A 15,652-nucleotide genomic window follows, 5' to 3' on the forward strand; every position below is an offset into this window, starting at 1 on the left:
CCTCTGAGACCTGAGAGGGCTAGGGGCCCACTGGAGTGAAGGCACAGGGACCCCGCTGTCCAGGTCACGGCTCCGCTGAGACCTGAGAGGGCTAGGGGCCCCGCTGACCAGGTCACCGCTCCGCTGAGACCTGAGAGGGCTAGGGGTCCACTGGAGTGAAGGCACAGGGACCCCGCTGACCAGGTCACCCTCCGCTGAGACCTGAGAGGGCTAGGGGCCCACTGGAGTGAAGGCACAGGGACCCCGCTGACCAGGTCGCCACTCCGCTGAGACCTGAGAGGGCTAGGGGCCCACTGGAGTGAAAGCACAGGGACCCCACTGACCAGGTCGCCGCTCCGCTGAGACCTGAGAGGGCTAGGGGCCCCGCTGACCAGGTCGCCGCTCCGCTGAGACCTGAGAGGGCTAGGGGCCCGCTGGAGTGAAGCACAGACCTAACCCCAGGCAGGGGACCGGGAGTCCTCCCAGTGCTGCCCGAGGCTGCCTGTGTGCAGCTGCATCCAGGACACAGGGCACAAGGCCAGGCCCCCTGATAGAGCTGGACAGGGGTGCCTCTGGCCCAGTGCACGGGACGGGGAGCAGGGGAGGCTGCCTGGAGGAGGGGACAGGGCTTTTAAAGAAATGAGAGAGCGGGAGAGTCCGTCTCCTAGACAGGAAGCGCCTGTGGAGTGGGTTGGCACTGCCAGAGTCGGAGGTCAGCCCGTTGGAACCTGGACTTTACCCCAGGGGCAACGGGCACGTGGGGAGCGAGGCTGAGTCAGAGCAGTGGCCAGAGACCCTGTGGAACGGATGGGCCCGGGGAGCACCAGGCCAACAGGCGGCCTGGAGGAGGGAGAGGGCTGGCACCTGCCCCCATGCCCAGACTGTGGGCTCCCCAGGGCCGGGCAGTCGGGTGGGAGCAGAGCGCTCACCTCGCAGTCAGACAGCAACCTGAGAGTGGATGGACGGGGTGACAGATGGCCTCTGCCTAAGTGTGCCCACATGGCAGCCGCCCCCCCCCCCATTCCAGGTCCCTAGGGCCCAGCCTCCTTCCAGCTTCTCCCTCCCTGGAAGCCGCCTCCCCCCCCCCCACCAATTCCCAGCTGGAAGCTTCCCCCACACTGGCTCCATCAAGACCTCATGTGAGGGAGGCGACCCCCCCGGGGGGGCTGCTTGCCCCCTCCAGTCAAAGCTTCAGGCCTGGACACCTGTTTAAATCTATGGCCACCACGGGAAAGCGCAAGTCCAGGTGCGCGGAAGGGCGTTCTGAGACCGGGTGAGCGCGCACAGGCCATGCGCTCTTGAGGCTGGGGGATAGGGCTGCCATCTGAGGGAACAAGGAGGGTTAAAAAGGGCCCCCTTCCCGCTGGAGGTGGAGGTGGGGATGCCAGTGTCTTAGAACAAAGTGGCTGGGGGCCACCAGGACGCAGCCCGCGAGAGGAAGCGACCCCAGCCTTGCACGGAGGAGGAAGCTGATGGCCACTGGGGGCTGCGCGGGGCCGCACGAGGGTGCTGATGAGGAGGGGTGGGGGCGGGGCAGCTGTGAGGGGGCGTGGCGGGGAGGGGCCTCGGAGGCTCCCCGGGAACGCGCAGGGCGCTCGCGGCGGCGGCGGCGGTGGCGCGCCCAGGGCGCATCGTGGGGCGACCTTTGCGCGGGGCGGGTTCTTGACAACCGCCCCTCCCACGCCCACACGCGCGGCCGCCGAGGAGCCGAGCGCCCCGGAGGCCTCGCCAGGGCCGACCCGGGGTCCCGGCGCCGCCGCCGCCATGGACCTCCCGCCGCTGGCCGGCAAGATCGCGGCGCTGTCGCTCGGCGCCCTCCCGGTGTCCTACGCGCTCAACCAGGTCTCGGCGCTCTCGCAGTGCGTGCGGGCAGGGGGCAGAGGGGCACAGAGCGGGCGGGCGGGGAGGGCCCCACGGCGCTGGAGGGGGGATGCACAGGCTGCCGGCCTGGGCCCAGCGAGCCCCGCGCCTCTGGCCCCAGCTCCGGCTGGGAATTGGGGGTTGGGGGCTGGGCACGCACCATTCCCCCCTTCACCGGAAGTCCCCTTCCGGCCAGGCGGAGGCTGGGGTAGGGGCGCTCCTGGGATGTTTGGGGGGAGCCTGGGGCTGTGGAGGCGCGCTCAACTCACAGCGCTCACACCGGGGGAGGTCTCTAAGGGGGCGTCCCAGGGATGCGCCCAGCAAGGGTTCCAAAGTCATGAGGGGGTCAAAGTATTGTCCCAGATAAGGCCGGGCTGCCCAGCTCTCGCCACCCCACTCGCCCTGCTCTCTCGCGCACGCCTGAAACTCCCGCTCAGGGTTGGCTCAGTCCCTAGCTCCAGTGTCCCCTTCGTGCAGTCCCCTGTCCTGTGTCCCAACCCCGGGTCCCAGCCTGTGGCTCTAGCTGCCGGGTGGCAGACACGCTCACTGCGGTTCATCCCAGGCCACGGGGCAGAGCGAGCCTGGCTCCCTGGGTCCGGGTGCCTGTCTCCAATCCCCTGGGACCCTGGTGGGGGGCGAGCCAGGTTGCCCCTGGCAGCCTCCGTGTGTGCAGCTGTGTGATGGCACCGCCTTGGCTCTGGTCTCACAGCTATGGGTGAGGATGCCAAACTGGGCACAGAGTACGTGCGGACCAGAGCGGAGGTCCTAGGGCGGGGGGGTAGGATGGGGTGGAGGTTGTGGGAAGGTGTTGGACAGCACCTTGCTGGGTGACCCCCGACGGGTCTCGTGCGCTTTCTGAGCCTTGGTTTGTCCACCTGTGTTGGGAGATGCCCAGAGACCAGACTTTTACTTTCTTTATCTGGCTATCCAAGTGGCTGACCTGTCTTATCAGGTTGCTGGGGGAAGAGCAGGGCGGGAGTTGGGCTGGAGTTGATGGAAGCATTTGGACTTTAGCCGGGAGAATCTGGGAGCCTCAGATGGTGAGGCCTACAGAGCTGGGCACCAGAGACCCTCCTGTTTATTTATTTGAGAGGTAGAGTTACAGACACAGAGAGAGGTCTTCCATCCACTGGTTCACTCCCCAAATGGCCTCAGCGGCCGGAGCTGAGCCGATCCAAAGCCAGCAGCCAGGAGCTGCATCTGGGTCTCCCATGCAGGTGCAGGGGCCCAAGAATTTGGGCCATCTTCCACTGCCTTCCCAAGCCATAGGCAGGGAGCTGGATCGGAAGAGGAGCAGCCGGGACTCGAACCGGCACCCCTGTGGGAGGCTTCGGCTGCTACGCCACAGCGCTGGCCCCTCCCCAGAGCTTCTTAGAGTCTACCCTCTCCCCTGATTCGAGTTCCTGCCCCACAGCCCCCTGTGGGTAGCGCTGATGAGCGCCCTGATCCTGGGTCTGCTCTTCGTGGCTGTGAACAGCTTGGCCCACGGAGAGATCTCCTACGACCCGCTCTACGCTGGTGAGTCCGCGGGACGCCCTGGGGAAGAGGACTGGGCTAGAGCTTCCACCTTCAGACTGGGCGGGGGTGGGGGGGGGCACTGAAGGGCCTCCTCCATCAGATTGGGAGTCCTGGACGAACCCCCGTCAGAGGAAACCACAAGGAGACTGGAACACCCCCCTTTCTCCTGGGGAACCCCCTTCGGACTTGGGGGTCCTGAGAGGAGGGACTGGGTCTCCCTCATCAGACTAGGGGAGACCTGAAAGATCCTGCCTCCGCTCACTTTGGGATCTCCTGAGAGCAGGGATGATACCTCCTGTGAGATTTGGGAGACCCACCCCTTCCAAAGACAGGAACTGTGCTTCCCCCATCAGACCAGGGACTTCTGAGGGCCAGGCTGCGCCTCCTCCATCAGATATGCAGAATGAGGTGGGACCGTGGTCACGGACCTTGTGGGGCAGGGACGGGCACTTGGCTGGAATCTCAAACCGTGCCTTCACCTGGCCTGAGCCCCGTCGGCTGCGCTTCGCGGTAGCCACGCCCACACACAGCCGTGGCCACGTCCACACCACGGTCCCCCGCTCACACGTGGCCCGGCCCCGCCCACTCTCCCTACAGTCTTCGCTGTCTTCGCCTTCACCTCCGTGGTGGACCTCATTATCGCGCTCCAGGAAGATGGCTACGTGGTGGGCTTCATGGAGTTCTACACCAAGGAGGTAAGTGGGGCGGGGGCCAGGGTCGCCCCCCTGCCCCTCCGCCTCCCCGGCCGCCTGAGCCCCGCCCGCACCTGCTCTGCCAGGGGGACCCGTACCTGCGCACCGCTCATGGCATCTTCATCTGCTACTGGGACGGCACAGTTCACTACTTCCTCTACCTGGCCATGGCAGGTGCCATCCGCAAAAGGTACGGGCCGGGGGCGGGGCCAGGGAGGCCAGCAGAGGGCGGGGTCGGGGAGGCCAGCAGGGGGCGGGGCCAGGGAGGCCAGCAGGAGGCGGGGCCAGGGAGGCCAACCGGGGGCGGGGCCAGGGAGGCCAGCCGGGGGCGGGGCCAGGGAGGCCAGCCGGGGGCGGGGCCAGGGAGGCCAGCAGGAGGCGGGGCCAGGGAGGCCAACCGGGGGCGGGGCCAGGGAGGCCAGCAGGGGCTCTTGGGCTCCTGCGTCTTCCTATGCTGCACTCCCAGGCCACGCTGGAGTGGCAGGTGACCCCTGTAAGGGCTCCAGGAGGGAGGTGCAGGGACTGTGATCAGGAGTAAGAGGTGGCCCCTGGCCTTGGCTCCTATCCCTCTCTGTTCCCGCTCGCATTCAACTCCCTGTCGCCCCTCCCCGTGCTGGGGAAAGCAAGCAGAGAGGGCTACCCGGAGCTGGGGAGCCCCTGGGGGGAGGGGACCGGGACGGGTACCTGCCGGTCACCCTCAGTCCCCGCCCGCCTCCCCCAGGAAGAGATACCGGAACCTTGGGCTGTACTGGCTGGGCTCCTTTGCCATGAGCATCCTGGTGTTCCTCCCAGGGAACATTCTTGGTAAGGAGTCAGCCCTGGGGCGCCTCGTGCCCGCTCTGCTGGGCCGAGTGAGACCCTCGCCCTCCGTCACCCGGCAGGCAAATACAGCTCAGAGATCAGACCCGCCTTCTTTCTCGCCATCCCCTACATGCTAGTCCCGTGCTGGGCCGGCATGAGGGTCTTCAACCAGCCCCGGGCGCCCACCGGCTGCACCCCCGAGGTGGTGAGCGCCTTGCCCCCCCACCCCGTGCCCGCCTCCCCTTTCTCCCCCTCCCCCGTGCCTAAAGCGCATCTCCAGTGTCCTTGGGCGTTTGGAAAAGAGGGAAGAACGTTTACGGAACGCCTGCCGGATGCCGGGGCTCTCACTCCGGCTCTGTCTCCCGCGGGGCAGGTGCAGACGGAGCAGAGGAAGAACCTCCTGCAGCGCCCGGCTGACCTGGCCCTCGTCACCTACCTCGTCCTGGCTGGGTTTTTCACCTTCTTCCGCGGCCTGGTGCGTCCGGCCCTTCCCCAGCCTGTCCAGTGCGCATGCGCATTCCTTTATCTGTTGCAAAAAGGTCTATTGATCGCCCAAGCCTGCCCTGGGGGAGGGGATCCCATGGCCAAGCCCCCACTTCCCTGCAGCCCCAAAGCTGTGTACCCCCAGCCAGAGAGACAGCCGGGAGGGGCTACAGCCAGGAATGTGGGCCCTGCGTGGGGCTGGGGGGCGCACTTCCTACTGGAGAGAGGAGTGAGGCGGGCCGATGGCTCACCTGTGTCTGGTCCCAGGTGGTGCTGGACTGCCCCACGGATGCCTGCTTTGTTTACATCTATCAGTATGAGCCGTACCTGCGGGACCCTGTGGCCTACCCAAAGGTGCAGGTAAGAGGGCGGGTGGGAGGAGAGGGCCGTCTTCCTGCTGTGGGGAGGAGCCCGCTTTGAAGCAGGAGCCAGGATCGCAAGTCAGTCTGCCAGCAGCACAAAGAGAATTTATTGTCCTACAAAAAGAGAGAGAGAGAGAGAGAGAGAGAGAGAGAGAGAGACAGAGACAGGTGTGGCCTTCAGGTATGGCTGGATCCAGGAGTTCCTGGCTGGCTCTGTTGTGTGCCTTGACACCAGTTCCTTGTGTGTGTGTGTGTTGGGGGGGGGGCACAGACCAGGCTCAGGCCTCCATGCACCCCACCCAGCCATCTCAGAGGCACCCGAACCTCAGAGCTTTAAGTACAAGTCTCAGGCAGGCTCTGATTGATCCAGCCCAAATCGCATGTCCATCCTCTCTATCTGCCAATCATATGGCTAGAGACCTGGGGTGTTCTGATTGGCCAGGCCAGGGTCATATGCAAATTCTGGATGTGGGGGGGGGATAGGGGCGGGGCAGGGATCCCCAAGGGTAGCAGGAGGACCCTCGCAGCTTGAGGGGGAGGGGGAGTCCCGGGAGAGCCAGCCGCAGGGGGCTGTCCGTCTCCCCTGCAGATGCTGCTCTACATGTTTTACGTCCTCCCCTTCTACGGCCTGGCCGTCTACGCACTCACCTTCCCGGGCTGCTCCTGGCTGCCCGACTGGGCGCTGGTGTTTGCTGGAGCCGTCGGCCAGGTGAGGCGGGGAGCGAGGCGGTGGATGAATGGGCAGGCACGTAGGGGGGCGGTGCTGTGTGTCTGACGATGCCCCTCGCCCCCAGAAAAAGGCCTTAGCCTCAGGCCCGGCACCCCAGGATCCCTTGGTCTGGGGGAGAGCGAGCCAGACACAGACACCCCCGTCCCGGCCGTGTGCGCTCAGAGCTGGGAAGAAGCGGGGCCAGGGGCTGAGAGCCCGGAGGCTGGGAGTTTCCTGGAAGAGCTGGGTTGTGACGGGCGGGGCTGGGTGCTCCAGGGAGGAAAGTGCATTCTGGGAATGGGAACAGCACAAGGGAAGGCCGGTGCTGCGGGCTTTGCATTCGGGACTTGAGGGCTCGGGCCGAGGGCAGTGGGGAGCCATGGGAGGTGCTGGAGTAGTGGAGGGCCCGGTCAGAGCTGCTGGGGGCCTGTTTGGGGTTTCTTGATGGGACATGATAAGGCCTGGGTGTACGGGGTGGGCGTTTTGGCTTGGTGGTCCAGACGCCACCAGATGCGATGCCTGCATCCGGGGCTGGAGTTGTGGCCTCGTGGGTTAAGCCGCTACTTGCGATCCCACACTGGAACATCGGTTCGAGTCCTGGCTGCTCCACTTCCAATCCAGCTCCCTGCTAGTGCCCCTGAGAAAGCAGCAGAGGATGGCCCAAGTGCTTGGGCCCCTGCCAGCCTCGTGGGAGACCCGGATGGAGCTCTTGGCTCCCGGCTTTGGCCTGGGCGAGAGCCCTGGCTGTTGCAGCCATTTGGGGAGTGAACCAGTGGATGGAAGACCCCCCCACACCTCTCTGTCTCTCTCCTGTCCCCTAACTCTGCCTTTCAAGTAAATAATAATAATAAAGGCAGCTACAACCCAGGTCCACCAGGGGGCAGTAGAGACCAGGCGGGCATCCCTGGGCTGGGCGGGACAGCAGAGCCTAAAGGTGGGGCTGTGCGTGGGCGGCCTGGCGGGGCCTGTGTGTGGAGCACGGAGCCCGGGGGCCCGGGGGCCCGGGGGCAGCAGCGCCGGGACCTCCGTGCCCTCTCGGCCCCAGGCGCAGTTCTCACACATGGGCGCTTCCATGCACCTGCGCACACCTTTCACCTACCGCGTGCCGGAGGACGCCGGCACCTGCTTCTTCGTGTGCAACCTGCTCTACGCGCTCGGCCCCCACCTGCTGGCCTACCGCTGCCTGCGGCGGCCGGCCTTCTTCCTGCACCCGCCGCCCCCCGCGCCCCCGGGCCCTCACAAGAAGCAGCTTTAAGGGGGCGGGCCGGGGCTCCCCGGGACTCTGTCTACACGCCCGGCCGGCCCTGCCCCGCGAGGGCGGCTTGGGTGTTCCAGAGGCCGGAGAGTCGGCCAGCCTGGCTCGGATCGGGAGACCGCCAGCCTGGCTCGGCTGCCACCACGCCCCAGCCCCCGCATGGGGGGCTTCTTCTGCCCTTCCCAGAATTTGCCCGCCACTCCCCCGTGGATCCCTTGAAGTAAAAACCGTTTTTGATGTCCTCAGTGTTGCCGCCTGAGTGTTTCAGGGTACAGGGGTGAGGGCCCCTCTTCTTGGACCCAGTGAGGAACTGGGGGTGGGCAGGGGCAGGACAACAGAAGTCTGCCCCCTGGTGGGTGTGTCCAGCTCCAGCTTCCGGATGGGGCAGCTGAGGCTGTCAATGGGCAAACTGGGGGCTGGCGCTGTGGCGTAGCAGGGTTAAGCTTCCGCCTGCAGTGCTGGCATCCCATGTGGGCACCGGTTCGAGTCCCGGCTGCGCCTCTTCCGGTCCAGCTCTCTGCTGTGGCCTGGGAAAGCAGTGGGGGATGGCCCAAGTCCTTGGGCTTCTGCACCTGCGTGGGAAACTCTGGCTCCTGGCTTCCAATTGGCCGGCTATTGTGGCCATCTGGGGACTGAACCAAAGGATGAAAGTCAGTCTCTCTCTCTCCCCCCCCCACCCTGTGCCAAGCATTTGGCACAGTTAAGACACTGCTAACAGCTTGGATGCCCGCATCCCGTATCTGAGTGCTGGATTCGAGTCCTGCATGTGATGACTCAGATCCTCGGGTCCCTGCACCCACGTGGGAGACCTGGACCTGACTTGCAAGCACTTGGAGAGTGGCCCAGTATGGACAGGGGCTCTCTCCACACCTGCTTCTGTCGCCCTCTTTCCCTCTGCCTGTCTAGTAACGTGAAAGCAAACAAATAAAAGTAAAATACGTAAGGATGGACAAGAGACCATCGGAGAGAAAAGTCCCGACTAAGCACCACTGTATACCACAATGAATGCTAACCACATACTCGCCCATACCCCAGGTGGGACAACTGAGGCTACAGGAGGTGGTCGGAGGCAGCACCTCTCCAGGGGCCGCTGAGCTAGGGAGCTGGGGGTCTCCCAGCTTGCTGGCCCCCACCAAACCCACAACCCTGTCTGGCCTGTGTGGTTGGCACGGGTTCATCTGGAGGAAAAACAGGCTGGGGAAGTAGCCGAGGTGGTCGGGGGTGGGATGAAAAACCGCGTCCAGGTTTTTTATTTTTGAAATTGGGTGCAGGGCCGACACAGGGGGTCCCGATGAGAGACTCCAGGTCCCATCGCCTCTCCCCATTTTAAAGATGTACTGAGGCTCAGATGGGCCGGCCAGCAGTGACGACGGAGGCCCAGGGCCCACCCTCCCGCGGCTGCGCGCCGCTCCGCGCGCGTTCCCTTTAACGCCCCCCTCCCCCCACCGGCGCGCCTCCCTCCTCCCCTTGCAGGCAGACTCCGGGATTGCGCTTCCCGCAGGGACCTGCCCAGTCCTTTCTGGGAGTGCGGGGAGCGCAGTCCCGGCGCGTGGGGGCCGCGCGGGCAGGATGGTGAGTGGGGGGTGCGGGCGCGGGTCCCGGGCAGGTGCATCCTTTGGTCTCCCGGATCTGGGATTCTGTCTCTCAATTTCCCGTCCCCTCCGAATTTCTCTCTCTCTCTCGCCTTTCCGTTCGCTCTCACCCTGCGTTCTCTGCCTCTTTTTATGCCGGGGGAGGGGGGGGGAGAGGTTCCCCCCACCCCCGTGTCTCCCTTCCCCAAACTCTGCTTCTCTATCCCTTCTTTAACTCCTCTGTCTCTCCCTGTCTGTCCCTGTCTGCCTCTCTCTTGCCTCCCCCTCTGCTGCGTCTCTCTCCCTCTCCATCTCTCTCCGTCTGCCTTTCCCTCCGTCCCTGTCCTCATCCTCTCCGTGTCCCCAGCCCCCCCCCCCCCCAGCCGCTTGCTGCAGTCTCCTGGCGCACGGATAACCTTGCTGCTGCCGCCGCTGCTCCACTTCTACCCCCCCCCCCCACCATGCAAGCCCAGGCTGGGCCGGGAAGAAGCCGCGGCAGCGGGCTCCGAGCCACCAGTGGAGAGAGGATGGCGGGGTTAGGCGGGATCCCCCGGGGCAGGACCCAGGGGCGTGAGTTCAGGGCCATGTGCCAGGCTTCTCCGGGAGGGAGCCCTCTGGGCCCCTGGCTTGGGGTGGGGGCCCCGGAGCGCAGGGATGGAGAGCCAGAGAGGCTGGACTGAGCGCGCCCTGTGCCCCAGGTGTGCGCTCGGGCGGCCCTTGGTCCCTGCCTGCTCTGGGCTGCGGCGTGCGGCGTCTTGCTGCTCAGCGCCCAGGCGGGGGCGCAGCGTGGCCGGAAGAAGGTCGTGCACGTGCTGGGTGAGTTGAGCCCCCGGGAGTGGACTTGCCCTTAAAGGAACCTGAACAAAAAGCAGCCTCCCCGGGGGCGGGGTGGGTGGTCACGGTCCACGGTCCCCAGCCCCTCCCCACGGAGCCCTGCCCCTGTCCTCCATCCACGACTTCTCGCGACCCCAGCCCCCCTCTCTGAACCCTCTTTGGTCACCCGCAGAGGGTGAGTCCGGCTCCGTGGTGGTCCAGACGGCGCCCGGGCAGGTGGTGAGCCACCGCGGGGGCACCATCGTCCTGCCCTGCCGCTACCACTACGAGGCCGCCGCCCACGGCCATGACGGCGTCCGCCTCAAGTGGACGAAGGTCGTGGACCCGCTGGCCTTCACGGACGTCTTCGTGGCGCTGGGCCCCCAGCACCGGGCCTTCGGCAGCTACCGTGGGCGGGCCGAGCTGCAGAACGAGGGGCCCGGGGACGCCTCCCTGGTGCTCCGCAATGTCACCCTGCAGGACTACGGGCGCTACGAGTGTGAGGTCACCAATGAGCTGGAGGACGACGCAGGCATGGTCAAGCTGGACCTGGAAGGTGACCCGCCCGTGGGGGAGAGGGGCTTCAAGGGGGCAGAACCCACATCACTCATGCCCAGGGTCGCTGACTGGCTGGGGCTATGGTAGGTTAGGTCGGGGCTGCCACTGGCTTTGAGTGAGTGGACGCCAAGATGGGTTCAGCAAAACCATCCTACAAGGCACAGGACAGCCAATCCCCTGCAGAGAGAATGGACCAGTCCAAAACAGCTGCCCCCTCATCCCTGTTTCCTGAGTGGGCTCTCCTTGGCCAGATTCCCCACCCCCGTAGGGAACAAAAACCTAAACGCCAGACTCTGCCTTCCCGGCTTAGCGACCAATTTCCTCAGAGCAGCAGCGAGAGTCCCAGAGTAGAATCTCATAGGCCCAGCTCGGGTCCCGTGAGCCAATCAGTGTGGCCGGGGAGAGGGGACGCTCTGATTGGCTGACAGTGAAACGGGGAGGTGTGGTTTCCCACAGAGGAATTAAAGACCGGCCGAGAGCTCTGTGGACCCGCACTGGCTGAACTTCCTAGCAGTAGCCAATAATGCCAATCAAGAGGAGCAGGGTGTTTTCTCTGTGGGAGGCATTCAGCTGAAGAGCTCCCTGGAGTGTCTCATTTAATTTCCGCGGATTTCCAGAGACACAGACGGGCAGCTAGCAGGGAGATGGGAGCCCTGCTTGCCCAGGGGTGCTCAGAGCCGGGATGCGGTCCATATCTGTCCAGCTCCAGGTCCTCTCCCCCACCCCTGCCTGCCTCCCTCCTGGGTCAGCTCAGCATACCCGGCTCACCCCCAAGACCCGCCCCTCCAACACAGACTCCCGAAAAGCTTTCTTGTTTGAAAGGCAGAGGTACAGAGAGCGTGTCCATCCAGTGGTTCACTCCCATAATGGCCAGGTCTGGGCCAGGTTGGAGCCAGGAGCTTCCTCCACGTGGCTTCCCCGGGGCCCGAGCACTTGGGCCCTCGTCCGCTGCTTTCCCAGGCGCATTAGCAGGGAGCTGGTTCGGAAGTGGAGCAGCCGGGCCTCGAACCGGCGCCTGTACGTGATGCTGGTGCTGCAGGCGGCCATTTAACCTGCTGTGGCACAGCACTGTGCTGACCCACCCCCCCAAAAAAAAGGCTTTTGAGCTAAGTGGACTGTGAGTCCACTGAGGGGGGCCAATTCCAGAGAGAACAGAGGTGGGCGAGAAGTGACCGGGTACTACCTCGGACAATGCTTCAGGGATGCCAGTGGGCCGGGGGGCTCCGGGCCTGGGGGATGCAGACATTCCCAGCTCCGTGGGCTTAGCACGGGCCCAGCGGGAAGAGCTCGGTGAGGACGGAATGTCAGAGGACGGGACGGAAAAGGGTTTGGCGGCTGGGTTTTGAAGGTTGAATAGGAGTTCAGCAGGTGGAAAAGACCTCCATCCGGCGTGCCAAGGGGACGGGATGGAAGGGAGCCCCACGAGTGGGCTGAGTGGGCCATGGCCGGGCCGGCGGTGGGCATGCAGTTCCCAGGCTGACCCCCAGCGCTGCCCTACAGGCGTGGTCTTCCCCTACCACCCCCGCGGGGGCCGCTACCAGCTGACGTTCCCGGAGGCGCAGCGGGCGTGCGCCGACCAGGACGGCATCCTGGCGTCCGCAGAGCAGCTGCACGCGGCCTGGCGCGACGGCCTGGACTGGTGCAACGCGGGCTGGCTGCGCGACGGCTCGGTGCAGTACCCGGTGAGCCGGCCGCGGGAGCCCTGCGGCGGCGGGAGCGGCGGCGGGAACGGCGGCGGCGGCGGCGTGCGCAACTACGGCTACCGCCATAACGCCGAGGAGCGCTACGACGCCTTCTGCTTCACGTCCAACCTCCCGGGTGCGTGGCCGCGCCCCAGGCGCGTGGTAACCCCGCAGGTGCGATGGCCACGCCCCAGACGCGAGGCCCCGCCCGAGGCGCTTAGACCACGCCCACAGTGCAAGGCTGTGCCCCAGGCGCATAGGCCCCGCCCCAGGCACGAGGCCCCGCCCACACGCGTGGTAACCCCACAGGTGCGATGGCCCCGCCCCAGCCTCGAGGCCCCACCCACAGGCGCGTCGGCCCCGCCCCAGAACCACAGGGCTAACTCACAGGCGCGTAGGCCCCGCCCCAGGAGCAAGGCCCCGTCCACAGGCGCGTAGGCTCTGCCCCCCCCCGCGTAGGCCCCGCCCACAGGCAGTCCGTCTTGCCCCCTGATGTAGGCCGTGTCCCAGGTGTTTAGGGTCCGCCCACAGGCTGTAGGCCCCACCCCCAGAAGGCCTTGGTCCCGCCCCCGACCTTTCGTGTTCTCCAATCCGCGGGGAGGCGCGTGTCACGGGCTGGGGGCCGGGGTGGGAGTCCTGGGCTGCAGGCGGGGGGGGGGGGGAGGGTACGGGGTCGCGCACCCCGAGATCCTCACCCTCGCCCTCCCCCTGCAGGGCGCGTGTTCTTCCTGAAGCCGCTGCGGCCCGTGCCCTTCGCGGGAGCCGCGCGCGCGTGCGCGGCGCGCGGCGCGGCCGTGGCCAAGGTCGGGCAGCTGTTCGCCGCGTGGAAGCTGCAGCTGCTGGACCGCTGCACGGCGGGCTGGCTGGCCGACGGCAGCGCGCGCTACCCCATCGTGAACCCGCGCGCGCGCTGCGGCGGCCCTCGGCCTGGCGTGCGCAGCCTCGGCTTCCCCGACGCCTCCCGGCGCCTCTTCGGCGTCTACTGCTACCGCGCGCCGGGCGCACCGGACCCTGCCCCCGGCGGCTGGGGCTGGGGCTGGGCTGGCGGCGGTGGCTGGGCTGGGGGCGCGCGCGACCCCGCCGCCTGGACCCCGCTGCGCGTCTAGCGCCGCAGCCCGAGGACGATTGGGGGCGCCCGGCAGCGGCTCCAGCGTCTGCGGTTCCACGCCCCTCCCCACCCCGTGGCCTCTGGCCGTGACTCCTGGGGTGCCCTGCAGGCTGACCAAGCTTCCTGCAGTTTTGGACACCGACAACGGCCCCTGAGAGAGGACGAGTCCCAGCGGGCTAAGTCTCCTGGAGTTCCCTGGACCACCGCTTCTGGACAGTGGATTTCCCACGCCCCTGGACTTTGTCCAGGAGAAGGGCCACGCCCCCGAGGACCCCAGGAGGCCAGCCGACCCCCAGCCTCTTGAAGATTCGGCCACCCCTCTGCAGAGACCCTTTGCAGCCGGAACCGCCCCACCCCTCGCGGTCACCTGGAGGCTGGACCCCCAGGATTATTTGGAGACTGGCCCGGCCCCCTGTGCAGCTCCCTGGAGACTGGAATGCGTCCCTTGAGGTCGCCTGGACATGGAATCCCCCTCCCCATCTCAGCGTTTGCCACGTCCACGCGGAGACCACAGGCTCAGGCACTTACCTCGACCCCGACCCCGGGGGAAAGAAATGCTGGGCACTCCTCCCCCTTGCTCCCTGAGAGTCCGCTAAGGTTTTCAGGGTAACAGGCCAGGTCCCCGGGTTGCTGTGGCGGGCAGTCCCACCCCCGCAGCCTCGAGGGAGAGCACCCTCTTCTGTCACCACGAGGATGGACTGACCTGTCCCCAGCCGGCCCAGTGACTGGGACCATGCCCCACCCTTGTGGAGGGAGAGCTGACCTGCCCCTTGTCACCAAAGAGACCACGCCCAGGCCCAGGGACCCCTAGGATTCATGTCGCTCGTGTTTTTGGAGTCCAGTACCCCAATTCCCAGTGTCACCAAGGCGACTGTCACCTTGACTCACTGTCCTGGGGATGGTGCCTCCCTCCTCCCATTGTAACCATGGAGACCACGTTTCCCATCTCGCCGGCCCCACCCCCAGATGCTGTCAAGTCCACCTCTGGACCCCCACGGAGACCACCCTTCCCCCAGCTGTCCCCAGGGTGACCCAGCTGTCACCATGGAAACGGGTCACCCCTTTCCCCAGGCTCACCCCCCCATCTCCTTGCCAACCACGAGACTGGGACTCCACAGCCGTTGCTATGGTGACCAAACTCTGGTGTCAAGGGTACCGAGAACACCTGTCCCCCTAGGCTTTTCCTGGTCGACAGGGCTCTGCCCCATCAAGCTGTCACCATGGAGACCGTCAGTGTCGTCCCCATGACAACCAACCTTCCAGCTCTCAGGAACTTCTCACCATGGGCCGGGTGCCCTCTCCCTCACGGACTCCGGGAGCCTCCCACTGGGACTGCCTCCTGCACCCCATGGGGGGGCCCTGCCAGGGGAGCTCCCAGCTACCCTCAATTTGCACGCTAGCTATTCGCCGGACAGCGGCTGCGCATGACACTGCCTCACCACGCTGCGGCTTGCTTTGTTTGTTTATTTACTTATTTATTTGCAACTCTAGCGTTGAGGAAACTGGGCAATGGCATGCCCTGGCCCTTCTAGCTGTGCAAGCCTTGAACTCTCTGAGACCCCTCTCCCCATTCTCCTTCCTGGACCCCTGCCCACATTTCCCTTCTTAGACCCTGGTGGATGGAATGTTCCTTGAACTTCAGAATCCACCAGATCCTAAGGCATGATGCGTGCCACAAGCTCTGGACCCCCAGCCGCACCACCCCCCTGCCCCCCTCCCCCCGGCTTGAGAGCCAGCTCAGGGGGACTGAGACATGGACAAGGCCGCTCCCTGGCCGCCCATGGGCGACCCCGGTTCTGAGGTTCTGCCTAGTGTAGCCGTGTCCTGGCACTGTCTCTACCGTCACAACCATCTCTTGGGTTTGGGAACCAAAAGGGCTGGGGTTCGAATCGCGCCTCTGGCTCTTGTTCACTGTGTGACCGAGGGACAAAACCCTTGCGAGCCTCTTTCTTCTAATGTATCGGGCTGTTCTGAGATCCCGCCGAGTGCAAGGCATACAGCAGGGGCTCAATAAATCTTCGTTTCTTTTCATGAATGAGAGAAATGACGCGGCCGGTGGGTTGTTACTTCCTGGATGCGCTTTGGTGGGTAACACATCACCCAGCTGGGGGTGCCTGGTTCTGGTTCAGTTGGGAAGCCCGCCCCAACTCCCTAGTCCCGTCCTCTGGTGCCCCACCCCCAATGGGTCCGCCCCTTCTCAATGCCAACCTGGGGGTGCTGAGAAGCGTGGGAAATTTCCAGGACACAGGCCGGCACCGCGG

General features: G+C 65.7%; 2 protein-coding genes across 6 annotated transcripts; both read left to right on the top strand.

The window, feature by feature from the left end:
- The first annotated feature begins 1,560 nt into the window (after positions 1-1,560).
- Positions 1,561-7,905, top strand: TM6SF2 (transmembrane 6 superfamily member 2). Of its 5 annotated transcripts, none has more exons than XM_051830169.3 (10): positions 1,561-1,838; positions 3,254-3,357; positions 3,955-4,052; positions 4,136-4,239; positions 4,771-4,853; positions 4,931-5,055; positions 5,224-5,325; positions 5,601-5,693; positions 6,285-6,404; positions 7,450-7,905. In XM_051830169.3, the coding sequence occupies exons 1-10, from the start codon at positions 1,744-1,746 to the stop codon at positions 7,657-7,659; spliced, it is 1,134 nt and encodes a 377-aa protein (XP_051686129.3). In that variant the 5' UTR covers positions 1,561-1,743; the 3' UTR covers positions 7,660-7,905. The 5 variants fall into 5 exon arrangements, with proteins under 5 accessions (XP_051686129.3, XP_069915170.2, XP_051686130.3 ...); XM_070059069.2 differs by having other exon boundaries at positions 1,612-1,838; positions 4,931-5,052; positions 7,450-7,901; XM_051830170.3 differs by having other exon boundaries at positions 1,612-1,838; positions 4,988-5,055; positions 7,450-7,901.
- Positions 7,906-9,104: 1,199 nt separating this feature from the next.
- On the top strand, positions 9,105-15,435 carry HAPLN4 (hyaluronan and proteoglycan link protein 4). The gene is made up of 5 exons (XM_051830172.3): positions 9,105-9,231; positions 9,929-10,046; positions 10,237-10,599; positions 12,102-12,419; positions 12,998-15,435. Exons 1-5 carry the CDS (start codon positions 9,229-9,231, stop codon positions 13,387-13,389), a joined length of 1,194 nt encoding a protein of 397 aa, XP_051686132.1. The 5' UTR covers positions 9,105-9,228; the 3' UTR covers positions 13,390-15,435.
- Positions 15,436-15,652: the final 217 nt, after the last annotated feature.

This window comes from Oryctolagus cuniculus, chromosome 16 (genome assembly GCF_051225735.1).
Source record: "Oryctolagus cuniculus isolate XC-2025 breed Fujian yellow rabbit chromosome 16, ASM5122573v1, whole genome shotgun sequence".
Classification (NCBI taxonomy): domain Eukaryota; kingdom Metazoa; phylum Chordata; class Mammalia; order Lagomorpha; family Leporidae; genus Oryctolagus; species Oryctolagus cuniculus.